The sequence below is a fragment of the Schistocerca americana genome, chromosome 1 (genome assembly GCF_021461395.2).
Source record: "Schistocerca americana isolate TAMUIC-IGC-003095 chromosome 1, iqSchAmer2.1, whole genome shotgun sequence".
Taxonomy (NCBI): Eukaryota; Metazoa; Arthropoda; class Insecta; order Orthoptera; family Acrididae; genus Schistocerca; species Schistocerca americana.
Genome location: NC_060119.1, coordinates 206,825,723 through 206,845,215, shown reverse-complemented (window position 1 = coordinate 206,845,215; position 19,493 = coordinate 206,825,723). Strand labels below are relative to the sequence as shown.

At 42.0% G+C, this 19,493-nt stretch overlaps 1 protein-coding gene across 1 annotated transcript in view; it reads left to right on the top strand.

The window, feature by feature from the left end:
• Window positions 1–2,266, top strand: part of LOC124594338 (calcineurin-binding protein cabin-1-like) — a 244,964-nt gene extending 242,698 nt beyond the window's left edge. The window contains exon 32 of the mRNA XM_047132739.1: window positions 265–2,266. Coding sequence (XP_046988695.1) covers window positions 265–1,728 — 1,464 coding nt within the window. The 3' untranslated portion in view covers window positions 1,729–2,266. The remainder of the gene's footprint in view (window positions 1–264) is intronic.
• Window positions 2,267–19,493: the final 17,227 nt, after the last annotated feature.

The window sequence follows — 19,493 nt, the reverse complement described above, 5'->3', positions numbered from 1 at the left end:
TGAAACCTAATTAAAGTTGTTCACATTCATCTATACAATCTTCTCCAAGCTAACGAAAGTTGAATCAGTGCCATGTTTCCCAAGGGCTACAGACTTGTTGAAATTGAATTGAATTCTTTTTCAAAATTTATGACACAGATTCCAAATCCTTTTGTTGGTGTTGCTATGCAGATTGACAAAAGCAGATACTCACCTCTTTTTCATAATTAGAACACCTGTAACTTGGAGATAGCAAACTTAAGCTTTCTATTAAATATGTTTCAGGGACAGTATCCACAGGCATCTACAAAACCAAACCCAGCAGCTGCAGTGCCAGCAGCAACAGCAGCAGTAGTGCCAGTGTCAGTGGCAGCTGTGAAGAAGCCTCTTCCACCTGCAACCCCTGTCCACTCCACAACGCCCAAAGCAGCTTCTGGTGCTCCTACAGCTCCGAGACCTCGTGGGCGACCACCAGGGAGTACTCGTGCAGCTGCACAAGCTGCCGCAGCAGCTGCTGCTGCCGCCGCTGCTGCTCCCCCAGTTACTGCGACATACTCATCGTTGCATTCTATGCTAAATGATCCTCAAGCATTTCTTAATATTTCATCGATGCTTGACCCTTTAAATGCAGTGATGCAAGCTCAAATGACTGGTTTCCAAGCAGAACTCTTACGACATCTGGCAGCGAATTCTGTTGCACCTGTCTTAAATCCTCTCACTGGACTGAGTGGCACTGCTGGCTCTAGCACATCTGCAGCTACCAGGGAGAGACCCAGTGTATCTATTTTACCAGTCTCCTCATCAGCATCGGCACAGTCAAAATTGAATGCAAAATCTTCTTCAGTACAGCCTAAAACATCTACTACTGGCTCTAGTTATGGAAAGAATGCTCCTCGGGGAATGCCAGCAGCACCTTATTCGAATATTTCACAGGTGTCCAAAACACCTACTACAAATTTGATATCGTATCCGACAGTTAGAGATACTAAATATACAGGACAGAGTTCTCTTGATGCAGCTCCTCCAAGAAAACTGCCAGAAACATCACTTCAAAGTTTATCTCAACCCCATATCAGCGGCCCAGGAAGGAAGCAATTAAATAAACCTGTGACATCTATGATTACATACAAACATGATGTAAATGTTGCAAGTAAGAGTGGTACAATAAACCCCCCTGATAAAGTTCCTTTAAACAGCAATAAAGCAACTAAGTCTGGTTCACCAAATGCTGCTGGAAAGAGTACATACAAGGTGCAGTCAGCAGATAGTAAGGACTCTACATATTTTCCAAGGAATCAGAACAGTGAATCATCAAGGAGCACTGTAATGAGAGCATCCACCAGAACTCCCCTTGTATCAGGTAGCTCAAGAAATGTACTAAATGACATATCAGCCTCCCATTCAGCTGGTATTTCCATGTTGAACAGATTACAACAACACAGTAGCCAGTTGGAGGTCATTCACAAACCAAAGAATTCTGCTCTTGATCTCCCTTCCTCTGTATCTATACCATCTTCCATTACCATTACACCAAAGAAATGTAGTCAGCCTAGCAGTTCAGAAAGCAAAAGTCCGAAGAAGATGAAAGACACTGTTTCAATTGTAGAGATAGGAAATGCAGCACAAAGAAGTAAAAGTTCTGGGCCGAATGTGATACCAAAAAGCTGGTCCCCTTCAGCATCTTCATCTGCAAAAGAGAAAGAGAAAGAGAAAGAAGGATCTAATGTTGAAGTCATAACATTAGAGTAGACAGTAGCTTTTGTTCATCATCTATGAAATGATGAAATGATTCCACGTGTGTGTGTGTGTGTGTGTGTGTGTGTGTGTGTGTGTGTGTGTGTGTGTGTGTGCGTGCGTGCGTGCGTGTGCGTGTAGACACACACACACACACACACACACACACACACACACACACACACACAGCATTCTTCTAATAATATTAATGGACAAGTGTACAATGCAGCAAATTAAATATTACACATTTTAGAGTTATAACATTTACATAATCATCAAACTTTTAAAACTGTTATATTATATGAGCTCCAAATTGGATGTATGAATTTGTTTATAAGATAAATGTGTATCTGTAAATTAAATTCTTTTTTAACAAATTATAAGACAGGTATATTATCTGTTTGTTTTTCCTTTTTTAAAGTAAGGCATGAATGGATTTCTATTGTGTATGTATGCAGCATGGAGTTCCTCTTTGTAAGACATGCAGTACTTGTGTGACTCTTTTACTGTTTTACCATATCTGACAAAATGAATAAATTATGCTACAATAGAATATTGTTATTATTGTTTATGACTGCTTCTTCCTTCGAAATATTTAATTGTTTCCACCAGATTATTATGAAAATACAGGGCAGAATTTGTAAAATATAACTTACTGGCAAAAATTTAATTTCTCTTGGTTTTTATGTTGAAGTTTTTTATTTCATAGATGGCATGATTTGTGGACATCCGTATTCCCCTTTCCATTAAACATGTCCTCTTTTTCATGCATTTTGCCACTTTTTTTCATTATCTTCATATGAAATTGTTCATAAATCAAATGTTTTCTGAGTCATCAAATCAGTTGACCTAATATGGCCCAAACCAATTTTCTTAATTCTATTCAACAGAACACAGTGATGATACAGGATGGAGAGAAACAAGCTGATGATAAGGTCAGATCAGACTAGGGTTTGTAAGATTGAACAAAATGTCTCAGATTTTAAAAGAAAAAAAAACTTTAGGTCAAAAATACACTATGGTACTGCCATACACCAACAGCCAATAAATGATGTGTCATGCAGAATCAACATCCCAACAGTGTGTATTTTTCCTACTTCGTCCAGTTTACAGATGACTCTAGATTTAGTAGAGTAGCAGTATTTAACACCACGAAGTGAACATATGAAAATCCTCATTATAATGAAGAACTTGGTCACCACAAAAAGTTTTCAGTTAATATTTAGGCAGGTATTCTCAGTGACAAGTTGATTACACCTTTCATTCTACCTCTCCAGTTACACAGAAACAATTACACTGGTGTACAAAACTTAAGTAACTTTTGCATGGTGTGTCACTGCCAAGTACGATAGCTCAATGGAACTCGAACCATACGTAGAAAGAACAGCTACAGTATAACGCAGAAGGTAACTGAAAGAAGTACACGACAACATCGACAGAAATGACTCTTGTTCAAAAACAATAATTACAGTGAAGTCGCTATAATTTATGATGGTCCCCTGGACATTACAAGGGTCAGGACATGGTTCTTGTATGTTGTTGTTGTTGTTGTTGTGGTCTTCAGTCCTGAGACTGGTTTGATGCAGCTCTCCATGCTACTCTATCCTGTGCAAGCTTCTTCATCTCACAGTACCTACTGCAACCTACATCCTTCTGAATCTGCTTGGTTTATTCATCTCTTGGTCTCCCTCTATGATTTTTACCCTCCACGCTGCCCTCCAATGCTAAATTTGTGATCCCTTGATGCCTCAGAACATGTCCTACCAACCGATCCCTTCTTCTAGTCAAGTTGTGCCACAAACTTCTCTTCTCCTCAATCCTCTTCAACACCTCCTCATTAGTTATGTGATCTACCCATCTAATCTTCAGCATTCTTCTGTAGCACCACATTTCGAAAGCTTCTATTCTCTTCTTGTCTAAACTATTTATCGTCCATGTTTCACTTCCATACATGGCTACACTCCATACAAATACTTTCAGAAACGACTTCCTGGCACTTAAATCTATATTCGATGTTAAAAATTTCTCTTTTTCAGAAACGCTTTCCTTCCCATTGCCAGTCTACATTTTATATCCTCTCTACTTATATAGGGTGTACGATCATCATGTATAGAAACACATGCTCTGCAACGTTTTCCCACCCTGGTTACAAGGTTGGTAAGATGTTCTTGTGGTAGGGCATACCATTTCTTCACCTAGGTGGTTCTCAACTTTTGGCAGACCATTGGTGCATGTCGATGTGCTGCAAAATATCTCCCCAATACATCCCATATATGCTCGCTGCAATATATCTCCCCAACGCATCCCATATGTGCTCACTGGGATTTTAGTCTAGGGAACAGGCAGGCCAGTGCAGTCATCAAATATCCTCTTGTTAAAAAGAGTTCACCACTTGCACAGTTCGACGTGGCCACATATTGTCATCCATAAAAATGAAGTCAAGACCAAATGCACTCCTGAAAAGATGCAAAAGCGGAAGGGTTACAGTGTCACAGCTATGTTGACCAGTGAGTGTAATGTATTCAAAGATTTGGAGGTCAGTATGCCCATGCAATATTATGCTTCTGCACACCGTAATATCTGGAGCACCAAAACAATCATGTTTGATAGGGTTTCTGGGTGTTTACGAGATCCCACCTCTCCCCGTGTGATTGTACGTAGTGCACCCAGGAATGTTGTCGAACTTTTCGAGGGAGCATTTGGCCTGACTTTACGTTTTTGGATGACAAAATGTGCAGCCTCATTGAACTGCATAGGTGGAGGAGCTCTTTTAACAGGAGGATATATGACAAATGGACTGGCCTTCCCATTCACCAAACTTAAATCCCATTGAGGACTTGGGGTATGGATTGGGGGAGAGTACTGCAACCCATCCACATACACCAACAACTTTCCAGCAGTTTCCAACCCTAAGGTGGAGGAATGGTATGCCCAACCGCAAGAACTTCTTGCCAACCTTGTGGCCAGCATGGGAAAACATTGCAGAGCATGCATTTCTGTCCACGATGATCACTCACCCTATTAAGTTTCAGTTTCTGCCTTTTGTAATGCCCTGGGGCCACCATAAATAGTGGTGACTTGGGTGTAATGATTGTCTTTGAATAAAAGTGTCATTTCTATTCATCTCACTGTGTGTTTCTTTCAGTTACCTTCTGTACTGTACTGTACTGTAGCTGTTCTTTCTATGTGTGGCCAAGTTTTATCGAGCCATGTTACTTGGCAGTGAAACATTATGCAAAAGTTACTGTTAAGTCATGTGGCTGGCGCCAGTACTTCTTTCTTATAGTGTCATCTTTGCCATCGATTTCACTTTGGCCGGCTGTGAGTAAGTTGTTCATCACGGGTTTGACTATCTAAGTCTGCAGTGTCGAGACAGCAGGTCTCACTGTGTAGTCTGTTGGTTGCGATTATTATGGGGTCATGAGGTTGGCCCTTACTTGATGTGCATGCTCATTGTGCATGGTATTACTGGAGTACTGTGGCCAGAGACAGCGGAAAGGTTTGGGTTCCAGTATGAGGAGTGGTGTTTGGCTTTCTCCCCATGCAGTGCATGTTGAGAAGACGACTTTGCTGGAGGCATTAACTGTTTGCCTGGGCATGTGGTGTATGTGTGATTTAAACAGGTGCCACTGTGTGCTGATATATATTTGTTAACGGTTAACTAATGTTGTCTTCAGTGTGAATTTGGTGACGAGTCTGTCAAAGTTATGTCACACGTGACATGATAACGAGGCTTGGGATTTCCATCTTAGTTTCCTACCACTTGATGAAGGATCTGCAGCTGTATATAAGGAAGCCTGGTGAGCTGCTTGTTATAGAGTGACTGTATACCTAAAGTTGTTGTAAACTTGCCCCTAGGCACACCATATTATATGCGCCTCCCCCCCCCCCCCCCCCCCCCCCCCAAAAAAGCATGTTTCAAATAATATCTGTTACACGATCACTTCACAATTGCCGTTTTGGGTGGGAGCGCTGTGAGCTCTTTCCGTACTCAGCTGTTTGTTTTTCTGAAGAACGCGTCAGCGGTCTAGTCGCGCTCAATCAAAATGTAATATGGTTCGTGAACTGTACTTGGTGTACGGCAGCGGATAAAACGAACTTAAAACTGCATTGTGTTAACACACTCTTCTGTCGAAAGACAACAGAAACGAACACAAGGAAAATAACTTTTCTTTTATGGCCTAAAAATTCAGCAGAGCGTGTAGGAGACAAAGGATTTTTGTTATACATTCACTTTTAATACCTTCTTTTACATGAATCCGTTGAAAATGAAAATAAAAAAAATTGTGTTACGATCAAAAAATTGAAGCGAACGTGTCATACATTAGAAATTAATATGTACTTTTACAGAAATGCCTTCAGAATTAAAATTAAACTGTCATTTTACGATTTAATAACTTGAATGTGTAGCAGATAAAAAAAACACCTTCGGTATTAATACGTGACTCTAGAGGAAAGCGTGAGAAATGAAAATGAAATAGAGATTTCGGGGCACGAACTAATAACTAAATACAGACGAACAAACACAGAACTGGATTTGCTATTACGTAATTTTACAGACTAGTGTGGAAAATTCAAATCTGTTTTATAATCTAATAGTTAACGTGTAAAGCATTAGGGTCTGTGTAGCTGGTTGCTGCATAATAAGTGTACACAATATCTTTAATCCAAGACCTGAACAGTTTTGTACTGCAGCTACTGCTCTCACCATCGCTCTTTCTAACGGTATTAGCAAAGTTTATACGTATTAATCGACAGAACTGAACTACGTTATTTATTAACACTTTTTCATTTGAGCGTAACGTCTCCTTCCGCGATAACTATACACTTCATCTGTCACCAAGAATACGCACCAGTTATAATATACTACAGTATCAGTATGACTTGACTGTACAGCGCCGAGCGGCCTGCGTCATTCGGGTATTGTTAAGTACAGTCGGTCACGTCTGCATGTAAAACGATGTTTAGTTCCGCGTTCTGCCATCGGCAGTTGTAAAATACACAGGTAATACTTAGTTTGTAAATCCAGTGAATGTGCTCAAAGTTGTAATAAAATCACATTATAATCTTAAATTTTTAAAACTAATATGAATAAATAAACGAACTCACCAGTCAGCAAAGTTTGCGTCTGCCTTTGACGGCAGAAAACTCGTTCATCATATCTTCACAGTTCAGACGGTTATCAGTTAGGTTGGTTGGTTGGTTGGTTTGGGGAAGGAGACCAGACAGCGTGGTCATCGGTCTCATCGGATTCGGGAAGGATGGGGAAGGAAGTCGGCCGTGCCCTTGTCAGAGGAACCATCCCGGCATTTGCCTGGAGCGATTTAGGGAAATCACGGAAAACCTAAATCTGGATGGCCGGACGCGGGATTGAACCGTCGTCCTCCCGAATGCGAGTCCAGTGTCTAACCACTGCGCCACCTCGCTCGGTTATCAGTTAGGAAGTCGGCTTCGTTGTGAAGAGTGAACAAGGCGTTCAATCTCTGCTCAGACAACGTATGTACGATTTCAGTCTCTTAAGAGCCGAAAACGAGCGTTCTGCCATACATAGAGATATTCTAAGAGCTATGTCAACGTAGCTTTCCTTTCTCGTTACTAATTCGGCGTACAAGTTTACGAGTACTGGGAGAAACATTTCGACTCTAAATTTTTCCCTTCCAGTCAGAAAAACTTCAGAGTCAGCTTCTTCGTCATCATGAAGTTTGCGTTTTCTTGATCTTTTATGGGTGCATTCATGTCTATATCAGTCACAATCTCCAGGATTTATTTTCATAATAGACGAACATGCCAGGAATAGATGCAATAAACCCTACAAGTGATTCATTTATAATTCATGCACTATTTTAGTATCATATTCAGATTTACACTATTAAATCTCTGGAGTTTGTCCTTTCAAACTGTCATCATGAATACTGTTTCTAGTCTGCTGAGTTGATTCAATAAAGCTGAAGCCTCATTTCGCAAAAGTGGTTTATCAAACGTATTATTGGCAATATGTGTGGGGGCGACATTGATAACACCCTCCCAGTTTTCATACAGACTTAACAAACGCGTCCTCTCTTGCTGGCCAACGTGTTTTTGGTAAACTTTTTACCGTTTTGCTTCCTGGTTTCGTGAAAGAAAGTTTATCCCAGCGCTGTGTAGAAGCAGAGAAGAAATTATAAAGGTTTTGCACTACATTGAAAAATGAAGACGCTTCCCGACAACAGCTTGCAGCAATAGTGCCGACTAAATTCCAAGAATGTGCTGCACAAGGCACATAATGCGCCTTCGGATTTCGTTCTTTAATGCGTGCCTGAAAGCCGGTGTAGGTTCCCGACATATTTCTTGTGTTGTCATATGACAGGCCTCTACAGACAGTAATATCAATGGAATTTGTAGACAGGACTTTTAGTACGGCCTCACTTAAGTTTTCGGACTTGGGTCCCCGGGTTTGGTAAAAACAGAAGGAAACGTTCAACAGGTTCACCATTCTCGTTCACAATTCTTAATATGAAAGATAATTGATCAACATGTCAAATGTCCGCAGTAGAATTTACTATTATAGAGAAGTATTTGGCCTGTTTTATTTCACTTATGAAAATTCTTTTGATTCGTTCAGAAGGAAGCTCTTTATTTCATCACAGATTGTTGAAGAAAGGTAACTCGTATGTCCCTGTCCTGGATTTCCATACCGTTCAATGTGCTCTGCGAGAAAAGGATCAAACTCGGCTATAAGTTCAAGAGACATCATAAATTGACCATAACGTAATGAATGGAATCTTTCAACGTGTCCACTTAAGGGAAGTCCACGACGTATTAGCTTCTTCACTACTGCAAACACCCTTTTCAACACATTGCGCCAGTACATTTTTTCTTCTCAACAAAAGGCTCGAAATGGTTTTCTATTGTTCCAAGTGACTTTTTTCTTGTTAAGAGTGAAAACTCAGAATTTTTGTGTTCAAGTGAGTTGTCACGATGGGAGAAATATTTTTCCTATCTGCAATACCATTACTAGCAATCTCAGCCTTACCTCCGAACAATTGACATGGTGCACAAAAAACAGCACCGGCGCTACAGGAGTATACTAGAAAATCACCAAAGTTGATTCACCATTTAAAAGTATACGGTAAAATACATTTTTGTTCAAATATCTATTTTTATTGCCTATTGATCTTCTTGAATTATAAAAATCACTGCTACAATTTTGAGTAATACCACGTTGTAAGAGATGGTTGATTCAAAATGGTTCAAATGGCTCTAAGCACTATGGGACTTAACATCTGAGGTTATCAGTCCCCTAGACTTAGAACTACTTAAACGTAACTAACCTAAGGACATCACACACATCCATGCCGGAGGCAGGATTCGAACCTGCGACCGTAGCAGCAGTGCGGTTCCCAACTGTAGCGCCTAGAACCGCTCGGCCACAGCGGCCGGCGATTGTTGATTCATTGACACATCATTCTGCAGGATCATCACTAACGACGTTATTTCTTTCAGTAATGTCTGACTCGAAACTTAGTTTTTCGTGAAGCTCGAAATTAGGAACAATTTGCTTTTCTTCATTTTTAACTTTTGTTTCATCTGTATTTACTTATTTTACAACAGCTGCAGTGCCAGAAATACCATCCGTACTACTTGAACTCGAAGTCGAACCAGCAACACTTTTTGCGAAAAATTTATCTACTCTGCCAAGAGTTCTTAGAACATTGGCTTCTCGTTCTCGCCTTTCTTTCGATAACTTGTCACCCCACTTAATTTTTGCACATTTGCTTTTTTAACTGTTATTCACGACAAGGCACTTACAAAATTGTCAACCAACAGTCAAAACAAAAGAAAAAAATTGTAAAAGGAAAGAAAGAAAGACTGTATCCAGTTCCAGTCGTGCTACACCGCACATGAGCACAAAGCTTTTTACTTTAAACACGGCACACGAACACAAAGATATTTCCTTTAAACACGTAACGATGAACTGACGAACTCGAATTACTCGACGTAACTGTGCTATGAAAGAACGACAATGCAGAATAATTTAATTTCACTATTGCCTGTTTCTCTGTTGTCAGTGAACAGTAGATGCACACCTGCCGGCTGCAATTCGTCTCGTAAAGAAAAGGGGACAACCTTTTTTGGTTCAGTTTCCCGCGTCGCCGGAATTTTAGCTGGGACGCAAATGTGTTCTGAATATTCTTGACACTGTCTTTCTAACTTAAAAAGCAAATAATTTTTGAAATTTGTTGCAGTGAGGTGTGCTGGATCGCCTCTTATAACATTTTAGCGGTTTCTGTGGGCAAAGAAGACAGACTACAAAGTTTGAGTAGTCTTGTTGGCAGTTGATGTGATGTGTTGTCATTTGTGTGAACACTGCTGTTATGTCTACACGCAAATGCACCTTTTGTTCCAACATAAAATAATAATAACCTTTCCTCGAAGAAAAACGCTTAGTCAAGAAGTGTAATATAAAATTGCAATGCCACATACTATTCGATTTAACTGAGTGGGAACTTCGATATCGTGCAGGCTGCAGCACAATAAATGAGACAAACGAAAGTTGGTTTCTTCTTCTTTTTTCGCAAAAAAAAGTAGCGAAGTAAATAAATAAATAAAAGTTTTATACTGTTGTGAAGTGTATTTCACGCATTCATTTGGTATTCTGCTTATGTCCTTTTCGTAAACATGTGTTTAAAAATGTAAAACATTCCCAGTATCAACATGTTTTGTTAAACAGGTGTCATTAAATCAAAGCTCAGATATTGAAGACCACAGAGCTTTCATATTAATTACAGTAATGGAGGGCTGACTTGATACTTCCCTGTAATTTCTACAAGAAATTTAAGTAGAGTCGGGGTTTACATACTGAGGCCCACACATATTACAGTATTTAATAAACTGCTGATTAGTTTACCACAGCTTTTCAGGGGCCCCGGTATTTTCACGGGGAAAATATGGTAAGGTCAAGTAGTAGCCGACAACATTCTCGGAATAATAACGTTTCAAACATTGTATTGTTGATTGCCATCCTGACAGCTTACTTCAAAATAGTTTGAACAATCATGAAGATGATACCAGACAGAAACCCAATGTTAAATTTCCATTCAGTCACCTAGTAAACTATTTATATTTCCAAGATTGTATTGTAGAATTTCGTTCTTAAGGCCTATTTAAACTAGCAAGTTGTTTAACAGTATTAAAAATTTTTGTCGTTTGTAAATGCAGTTATTTTAAAAAGTAAAAGGTTAAATTGAGTACAGGTTAAGTGTGCGTGAGACTATTTCTTTTATGTCCGTTGACCGAAACTACGGACACAACTGTCACCGTTTAGTAAATTTTTAGCAAAGAGTGTTTATTAATGTGTTGTTTTCAATCATTCTAATTTCCCCGACAACAGAAGTAAGTCCGGGCTTATCTCAGACAGTCCCTCCCTGCACCGGCAGCCTTGGATGCGATCAAAGTGAAGACAAATCCGGAAAATGCCCGACTTGGACAACTCTAAACCAGCAGGCAATCTTCTTTCACTTGGTTTTATCGTCATTCCAGAAACGGCAGACTCTTTAGTTCCATATTCTTCATTCATTCACAAGGTTTTGTGAACTGTAAACTATTACGGAATGAAAACTATACTACTGCAATCTTTTATGATTTTAGAAAAAAACATCTCGCTACATCCGTCAGTATTCCGTGCCTATAAAATGACCTGTCTGCTAAAATATGATCCCCATAAAACAAACTTGGCTCATCTCGTGCCCCTAATATGCACGTCGTTCCATTTCATAGCAGAGGCGACAGCAAGTGTCTATCTGCAGATACCGTGGGCATGTTGTGGAGCCTTATACAGCATTACTGACGCACAGACGGCACGAGTGTGTCACCTTTCCTCCCTTGTTGATAGGAGGACGTCCATACGTGATTTCTAAAATGAAAATACGCTTATACATATTGTCTGTCGAAAACTCACATAGGCATAGGTAGCTAGGGTGTCGTTGAAAAATTCTTCACACACAGTAAATATGACTGTTTCGTAACGATATCTAGTTGTTTTGTTGTAGTAAGATGGATTGCCTTTCGCACCACGATAGAACTGTTATTGAATACATACACCCACGTAATAGATTATTTTAAAAAATTGGGCACACTTGTATTGTGACTATAACGTCCCATTGCTCAATATGTTAACGTTGCGCATCGTCTCGTTATTGTAGCATACGATATTAAATTTATGTAGATCGATTATGTTGATATTTGAAAACATTTGCACGCGCGTACATCGCTTTCTACGCCATTTTTTGTTAATTTACAGATCATTTTTGTTATAATAATTTAAAAAATTATCTTAACGGCCCTGAAAGATTCTCTTCTTTTTAGTATTCCAGAAAGTGACAGACCGTTTCGCATACTCCTTCGCTATCATCTCGAGCTATTACTGATGATTTTGCAGGGTGATTCAAAAACAATACCACAACTTTAAAAATGTGTATTTAATGAAAGAAACATAATATAACCTTCCGTTATACATCATTACAAAGAGTATTTAAAAAGGTTTTTTTTCACTCAAAAACAAGTTCAGAGATGTTCAATATGGCCCCCTCCAGACACTCGAGCAATATCAACCTGATACTCCAACTCGTTCCACACTCTCTGTAGCATATCAGGCGTAACAGTTTGGATAGCTGCAGTTATTTCTCGTTTCAAATCATCAATGGTGGCTGGGAGAGGTGGCCGAAACACCATGTGCTTAACATACCCCCATAAGAAAAAATCGCAGGGGGTAAGATCAGGGCTTCTTGGAGGCCAGTGCTCTGTCACGGGCTGCCTGGCGGCCGATCCATCGCCTTGGGTAATTGACGTTTCATAACTAACCTTTTTCGTAGGACTCTCCATACAGTTGATTGTGGAATTTGCAGCTCTCTGCTAGCTCTGCGAGTCGATTTTCCTGGGCTGTGAACAAATGCTTGCTGGATGCGTGCTACATTTTCATCACTCGTTCTCGGCCGTCCAGAACTTTTCCCTTTGCACAAACACCCATTCTCTGTAAACTGTTTATACCAACGTTTAATACACCACCTATCAGGAGGCTTAACACCATACTTCGTTCGAAATGCACGCTGAACAACTGTCGTCGATTCACTTCTGCCATACTCAATAACACAAAAAGCTTTTTGTTGAGCGGTCGCCATCTTAGCATCAACTGACGCTGACGCCTAGTCAACAGCGCCTCAAGCGAACAAATGTACAACTAAATGAAACTTTATAGCTCCCATAATTCGCCGACAGATAGTGCTTAGCTCTGCCTTTAGTCGTTGCAGATTTTTAAATTCCTAAAGTTGTGGTATTCTTTTTGAATCACCCTGTAAATCTTCAGAACAGTCTTTATTATCACTTACTTCCTCATTTTAGCGTCCATTGTCCGTATCACCAATGGAGGTCCATTGTTTGCCTCGTCATTTGGAAAGTGTCTATGATATCAGCAACGAAACTGAAATGTATAAATAAGAACGCAAAGAAAAGCCCATACACTTCCATTTGCATGTGAAATAGCCGGAAAATAAAGATGTTAGTCAGCCATGTCTTCACTAGCTCTCGCTATTTTACATAACCATTTCCAATCAAATCCAGGAATTGCACTGTAGCTCGTGGATGGTCGGTAAGTCGAGGTTCCGTATTTACTTCGCTTAGGCTTAAAATGGTTGCAGTGTGGCAGACCAAGTGACGGACAACCAGTGCACACGAGTATAGTCAGGTCTTAACTGCGTACTTTCACTGTGTGGCCCACATTCTCAAGCTAGGTTGTTTGAGGGAGCCGACATTTTACAAGCGTGCTTCCCATATTAAATATAAAACATGAAGCCAAGTGGATGATGTTTTGTTGAGGGCGCTAATTACGAATAATTTGAAGATGTACCTGAGTTTGTATTGATGGGTAGATGACAGCTGAGAGCTCACTCTCAACCCGTTTTCCTCTTCTTCCTGCATAATTTTTATGGGCCGAGTTTCAGTAGATCTCGGTAGGCGTGAAGCTGTAGTGGTCTAAACTCTTGGAAGGTGACTGTCGGTTTCGCCCCACTCTCGTATAGTGCTAAGGAGCAGACTCTCGCTTATGCTTACACGGCACGTATCATTCGCAAAAGCTCTGTGGGTGAAAAACTTTCATATACAGGGTGAGTCAGGAGGAAAATTACATGCTTTGAGGGGTGATACTAGTGGTAATTCTGAACAAAAAAAAAAAAAAACCCTAATAAACATACGCCCTTTTCTTAACCGTTTCCGGGTAAACCAATGAAGACAACTAGGAACGGGAAACGTGTAGGGTCGTCCTTACTAACCGTGTCAGTACGCAGTACACTTGCGCATGGTGCAGTTGTTTACCTCAAGTCTCAGTCCGCCAGTGCTTGTCGTAGTGCACGGATAAAAATGTTCAAATGTGTGTGAAATCTTATGGGACTTTACTGCTAAGGTCATCAGTTCCTAAGCTTGGACACTACTTAACCCAAATTATCCTAAGGACAAACACACACACCCATGCCATATGGAGGACTCGAACCTCCGCCGGGACCAGCCGCACAGTCCATGACTGCAGCGCCTCAGACAGCTCGGCTAATCCTGCGCGGCGTAGTGCACGGTACTACAGTGTTGTTACGTGAACAACGAATACAGTTTTGTGTTGTAAAAATGCCACGGATCTTCACACATGCAGAGTATGCTGACACGGTGTTTTTCTATGGTTTGTCCAGTGGGAATTCCATAGCTGCTGTGCGAGAATACCAAACAACCATTTCCGAATCGCAGACTGCTAGATAGCAGGGTGTTTCACAGATTGCGTGAGCGTGGTACATTTCCCAGTGTAAATGTTGGCCGGCCACTGTGGCCGAGCGGTTCTAGGCGCTTCAGTTTGGAGCCGCGCGACCGCTACGGTCGCAGGTTCGAATCCTGCCTTGGTCATGGATGTGTGTAATGTCCTTAGGTTAGTTAGGTTTAAGTTCACAACTGGCCATTAAAATTGCTACACCACAAAGATGAAGAGCTACAGACGCGAAATTTAACCGACAGGAAGAAGATGCTGTGATATGCAAATGATTAGCTTTTCAGAGTATTCGCACAAGGTTGGCGCCGGTGGCGACACCTACAACGTGCTGACATGAGCAAAGTTTCCAACCGATTTCTCATACACAAACAGCAGTTGACCGGCGTTGTCTGGTGAAGCGTTGTTGTGATGCCTCGTGTAAGGAGGAGAAATGCGTACCATCACGTTTCCGACTTTGATAAAGGTCGGATTGTAGTCTATCGCGATTGCGGTTTAGCGTATCGCGACATTGCTGCTCGCGTTGGTCGAGATGCAATGACCGTTAGCAGAATATGGCATCGGTGGATTCAGGAGGGTAATACGGAACGCCGTGCTGGATCCCAACGGCCTCGTATCATTAGCAGTCGAGATGACAGGCATCTTATCTGCATGGCTGTAACGGATCGTGCAGCCTCGTCTCGATCCCTGAGTCAACAGATGGGGACGTTTCCAAGACAACAACCATCTGCACGAACAGTTCGACGACGTTTCCAGCAGCATGGACTATCAGCTCGGAGACCATGGCTGCGGTTACCCTTGACGCTGCATCACGGACAGGAGCGCCTGTGTTGGTGTACTTAACGACGAACCTGGGTGCACGAATGGCAAAACGTCATTTTTTCGGATGAATCCAGGTTCTGTTTACAGCATCATGATGGTCGCATCCGTGTTTGATGTCATCGCGGTGAACGCACATTGGAAGCGTGTATTCGTCATCGCCATACTGGCGTATCACCCGGCGTGATGGTATGGGGTGCCATTGGTTACGTGTCTTGGTCACCTCTTGTTCGCATTGACGGCACTTTGAACAGTGGACGTTACATTTCAGATGTGTTACGACTCGTGGCTCTACCCTTCATTCGATCGCTTCGAAACCCTACTTTTCAGCAGGATAATGCACGGCCGCATGTTGCATGTCCTGTACGGGCCTTTCTGTATACAAAAAATGTTCAACTGCTGCCCTGGCCAGCACATTCTCCAGATCTCTCACCAATTGAAAACGACTGGTCAATGGTGGCCGAACAACTGCCTCGTCACAATACACCAGTCACTACTCCTGATGAACTGTAGTATCGTGTTGAAGCTGCATGGGCAGCTGTACCTCTACACGCCATCCAAGCTCTGTTTGACTCAATGCCCAGGCGAATCAAGGCCGTTATTACGGGCAGAGGTGGTTGTTCTGGGTACTGATTTCTCAGGATCTATGAACGCAAATTGCGTGAAAATGTAATCACATGTCAGTTCTAGTATAATATATTTGTCCAATGAATACCCGTTTATCATCTGCATTTCTTCTTGTAGCAATTTTAATGGCCAGTAGTGTAGTTCTAAGTTCTAGGTGAGTGATGACCTCAGATGTTAAGTCCCATAGTGCGCAGAGCCATTTGAACCATTTGAACGTAAATGATGTCTCTGAACGCCGCGTATAACAAACTCTAAATGAAGTTGAGAACATTCTTCAAGTAGTGGAACGCAAATACTACAAGCTCTAGAAAAACTGCTGCCCAACCTGGTATTCCACAAACACGAGTGATACGCGCAATACACGAGCACAGTCTGTATTCCTTTCATCGGCAGAGTGTACAACATCTGCTTGAAGGAGATGCTGCCACCCAGCAAGAATTCTGTCAATGGATCATGGCCAATGAGCGATTAATTCCACGAATTCTGTTCACTGATGAGTCAACATTTACCCGCAACGGAATCAACAACACCCGCAACTCTCATGTATGGGCAAATTAAAATGTGCACGCTGCTGTGGAAACGAATTTTCAACGGCGTTTCTCAGTCAATGTGTGGTACGGTATTATTGATGACCAACTCATCGGTCCAGTTGTTTTAGATACCCATCTTACTGGAACACGGTATTTTCAGTTTCTTCAAAATGGGTTACCATAATACGTGGAGGATATCCCTGTGGCAACACGAGCTCGTATGTACTTTCAGCATGACGGAGCTCCTACACATTTCGTATAGCCAGTGACACAGTATCTCAACACAACGCATCCTTGTCTTTGGATCGGTCGTCGTTGGCCACCGAGGTCACCCGATCTTACCCCATTGGATTACTGTCTGTGCAGGTGGCTGAAGAGTGACATCCACAAGTGCAGAGTGGACACAAGAAAGGAATTTCTCGCTCGTATTTTACGTGCTTGTGTCCAGGTAAAGGAATGCAAAACTAAGCTCCGATTGGCGACACAACCCCCTGTCTACAAGACCAGCAACATACACAAGAGCAGCAACATGCATTGAAGTTGACAGTGGTCTGTTTGAACATCTTCCGTGAGGAAACATACACAATTAAACAAACCATAACATAACATATGTTAATTTACAGTCACCTGCACCTTTCCCGTTCCTAGCTGTTTTCATTGGTTTACCCTGAAACAGTTAACAGAAGGGCACATGTTTAAAAAATGACTCTGAGCACTATAGGACTTAACTTCTGAGGTCATCAGTCCCCTAGAGCTTAGGACTACTTAAACCTAACTGACCTAAGGACATCACACACATCCATGCCCGAGGCAGGATTCGAACCTGCGACCGTCGCGGGGCATATGTTTATTACAAGTTTTTGTTCAGAATCACCAATAGTATCACCCATCAAACCATGTATCTTTCCTTCTGACTCAACCTGTAATAGCTTAGCATTTGTGCAGTCGACTGCCACTAGCTTCAATAGAAAATGGACGTATATTATTTATGATACTTAAGCGTTACGCAATCCGATTAATTTGTAATTTATTTCCCTTGTACGCAGACCGAGCTAACATCACCATGAGCAGCAGATATACAGGGTGAGTCGCGTAAGACGTAACACCCCCTTTATTCCGAGGGCGATTGCACGTATCGGCAAACGGTTATCGGCGAATCCTAGCGGACTATGGGGCACATACAGGGTGTTTCAAAAATGACCGGTATATTTGAAACGGCAATAAAAACTAAACGAGCAGCGATAGAAATACACCGTTTGTTGCAATATGCTTGGGACAACAGTACATTTTCAGGCAGACAAACTTTCGAAATTACAGTAGTTACAATTTTCAATAACAGATGGCGCTGCGGTCTGGGAAACTCTATAGTACGATATTTTCCACATATCCACCATGCGTAGCAATAATATGGCGTAGTCTCTGAATGAAATTACCCGAAACCTTTGACAACGTGTCTGGCGGAATGGCTTCACATGCAGATGAGATGTACTGCTTCAGCTGTTCAATTGTTTCTGGATTCTGGCGGTACACCTGGTCTTTCAAGTGTCCCCACAGAAAGAAGTCACAGGGGTTCGTGTCTGGCGAATAGGGAGGCCAATCCACGCCGCCTCCTGTATGTTTCGGATAGCCCAAAGCAATCACACGATGATCGAAATATTCATTCAGGAAATTAAAGACGTCGGCCGTGCGATGTGGCCGGGCACCATCTTGCATAAACCACGAGGTGTTCGCAGTGTCGTCTAAGGCAGTTTGTACCACCACAAATTCACGAAGAATGTCCAGATGGCGTGATGCAGTAATCATTTCGGATCTGAAAAATGGGCCAATGATTCCTTTGGAAGAAATGGCGGCCCAGACCAGTGCTTTTTGAGGATGCAGGGACGATGGGACTGCAACATGGGGCTTTTCGGTTCCCCATATGCGCCAGTTCTGTTTATTGACGAAGTCGTCCAGGTAAAAATAAGCTTCGTCAGTAAACCAAATGCTGCCCACATGCATATCGCCGTCATCAATCCTGTGCACTATATCGTTAGCGAATGTCTCTCGTGCAGCAATGGTAGCGGCGCTGAGGGGTTGCCGCGTTTGAATTTTGTATGGATAGAGGTGTAAACTCTGGCGCATGAGACGATACGTGGACGTTGGCGTCATTTGGACCGCAGCTGCAACACGGCGAACGGAAACCCGAGGCCGCTGTTGGATCACCTGCTGCACTAGCTGCGCGTTGCCCTCTGTGGTTGCCGTACGCGGTCGCCCTACCTTTCCAGCACGTTCATCCGTCACGTTCCCAGTCCGTTGAAATTTTTCAAACAGATCCTTTATTGTATCGCTTTTTGGTCCTTTGGTTACATTAAACCTCCGTTGAAAACTTCGTCTTGTTGCAACAACACTGTGTTCTAGGCGGTGGAATTCCGACACCAGAAAAATCCTCTGTTCTAAGGAATAAACCATGTTGTCTACAGCACACTTGCACGTTGTGAACAGACAGCAGAAAGACGACGTACAGAATGGCGCACCCACAGACTGCGTTGTCTTCTATATCTTTCACACCACTTGCAGCGCCATCTGTTGTTGAAAATTGCAACTACTGTAATTTCGAAAGTTTGTCTGCCTGAAAATGTACTGTTGTCCCAAGCATATTGCAACAAACGGTGTATTTCTATCGCTGCTCGTTTAGTTTTTATTGCCGTTTCAAATATACCGGTCATTTTTGAAACACCCTGTACGTTGGTACATGCACAATAATCACAACGTTTATATTGACCGAGATCATGAAGGAAGTACATGTTTTTTAAATGGGACGCTATACTTTTTTTTACCATCATTCGAACGCTCTTGAAAAGACGCGTATAGTCATCTAACGCATGTTGCTATTGTGATTCAAACTTTGCTTAAAAGACGCTGGGAAATATTGTACGATTGAAGGTCCGCCGGCCGGGGTGGCCGAGCGGTTCTAGGCGCTACAGTCTGGAACCGCGCGACCGCTACGGTTGCAGGTTCGAATCCTGCCTCGGGCATGGATGTGCGTG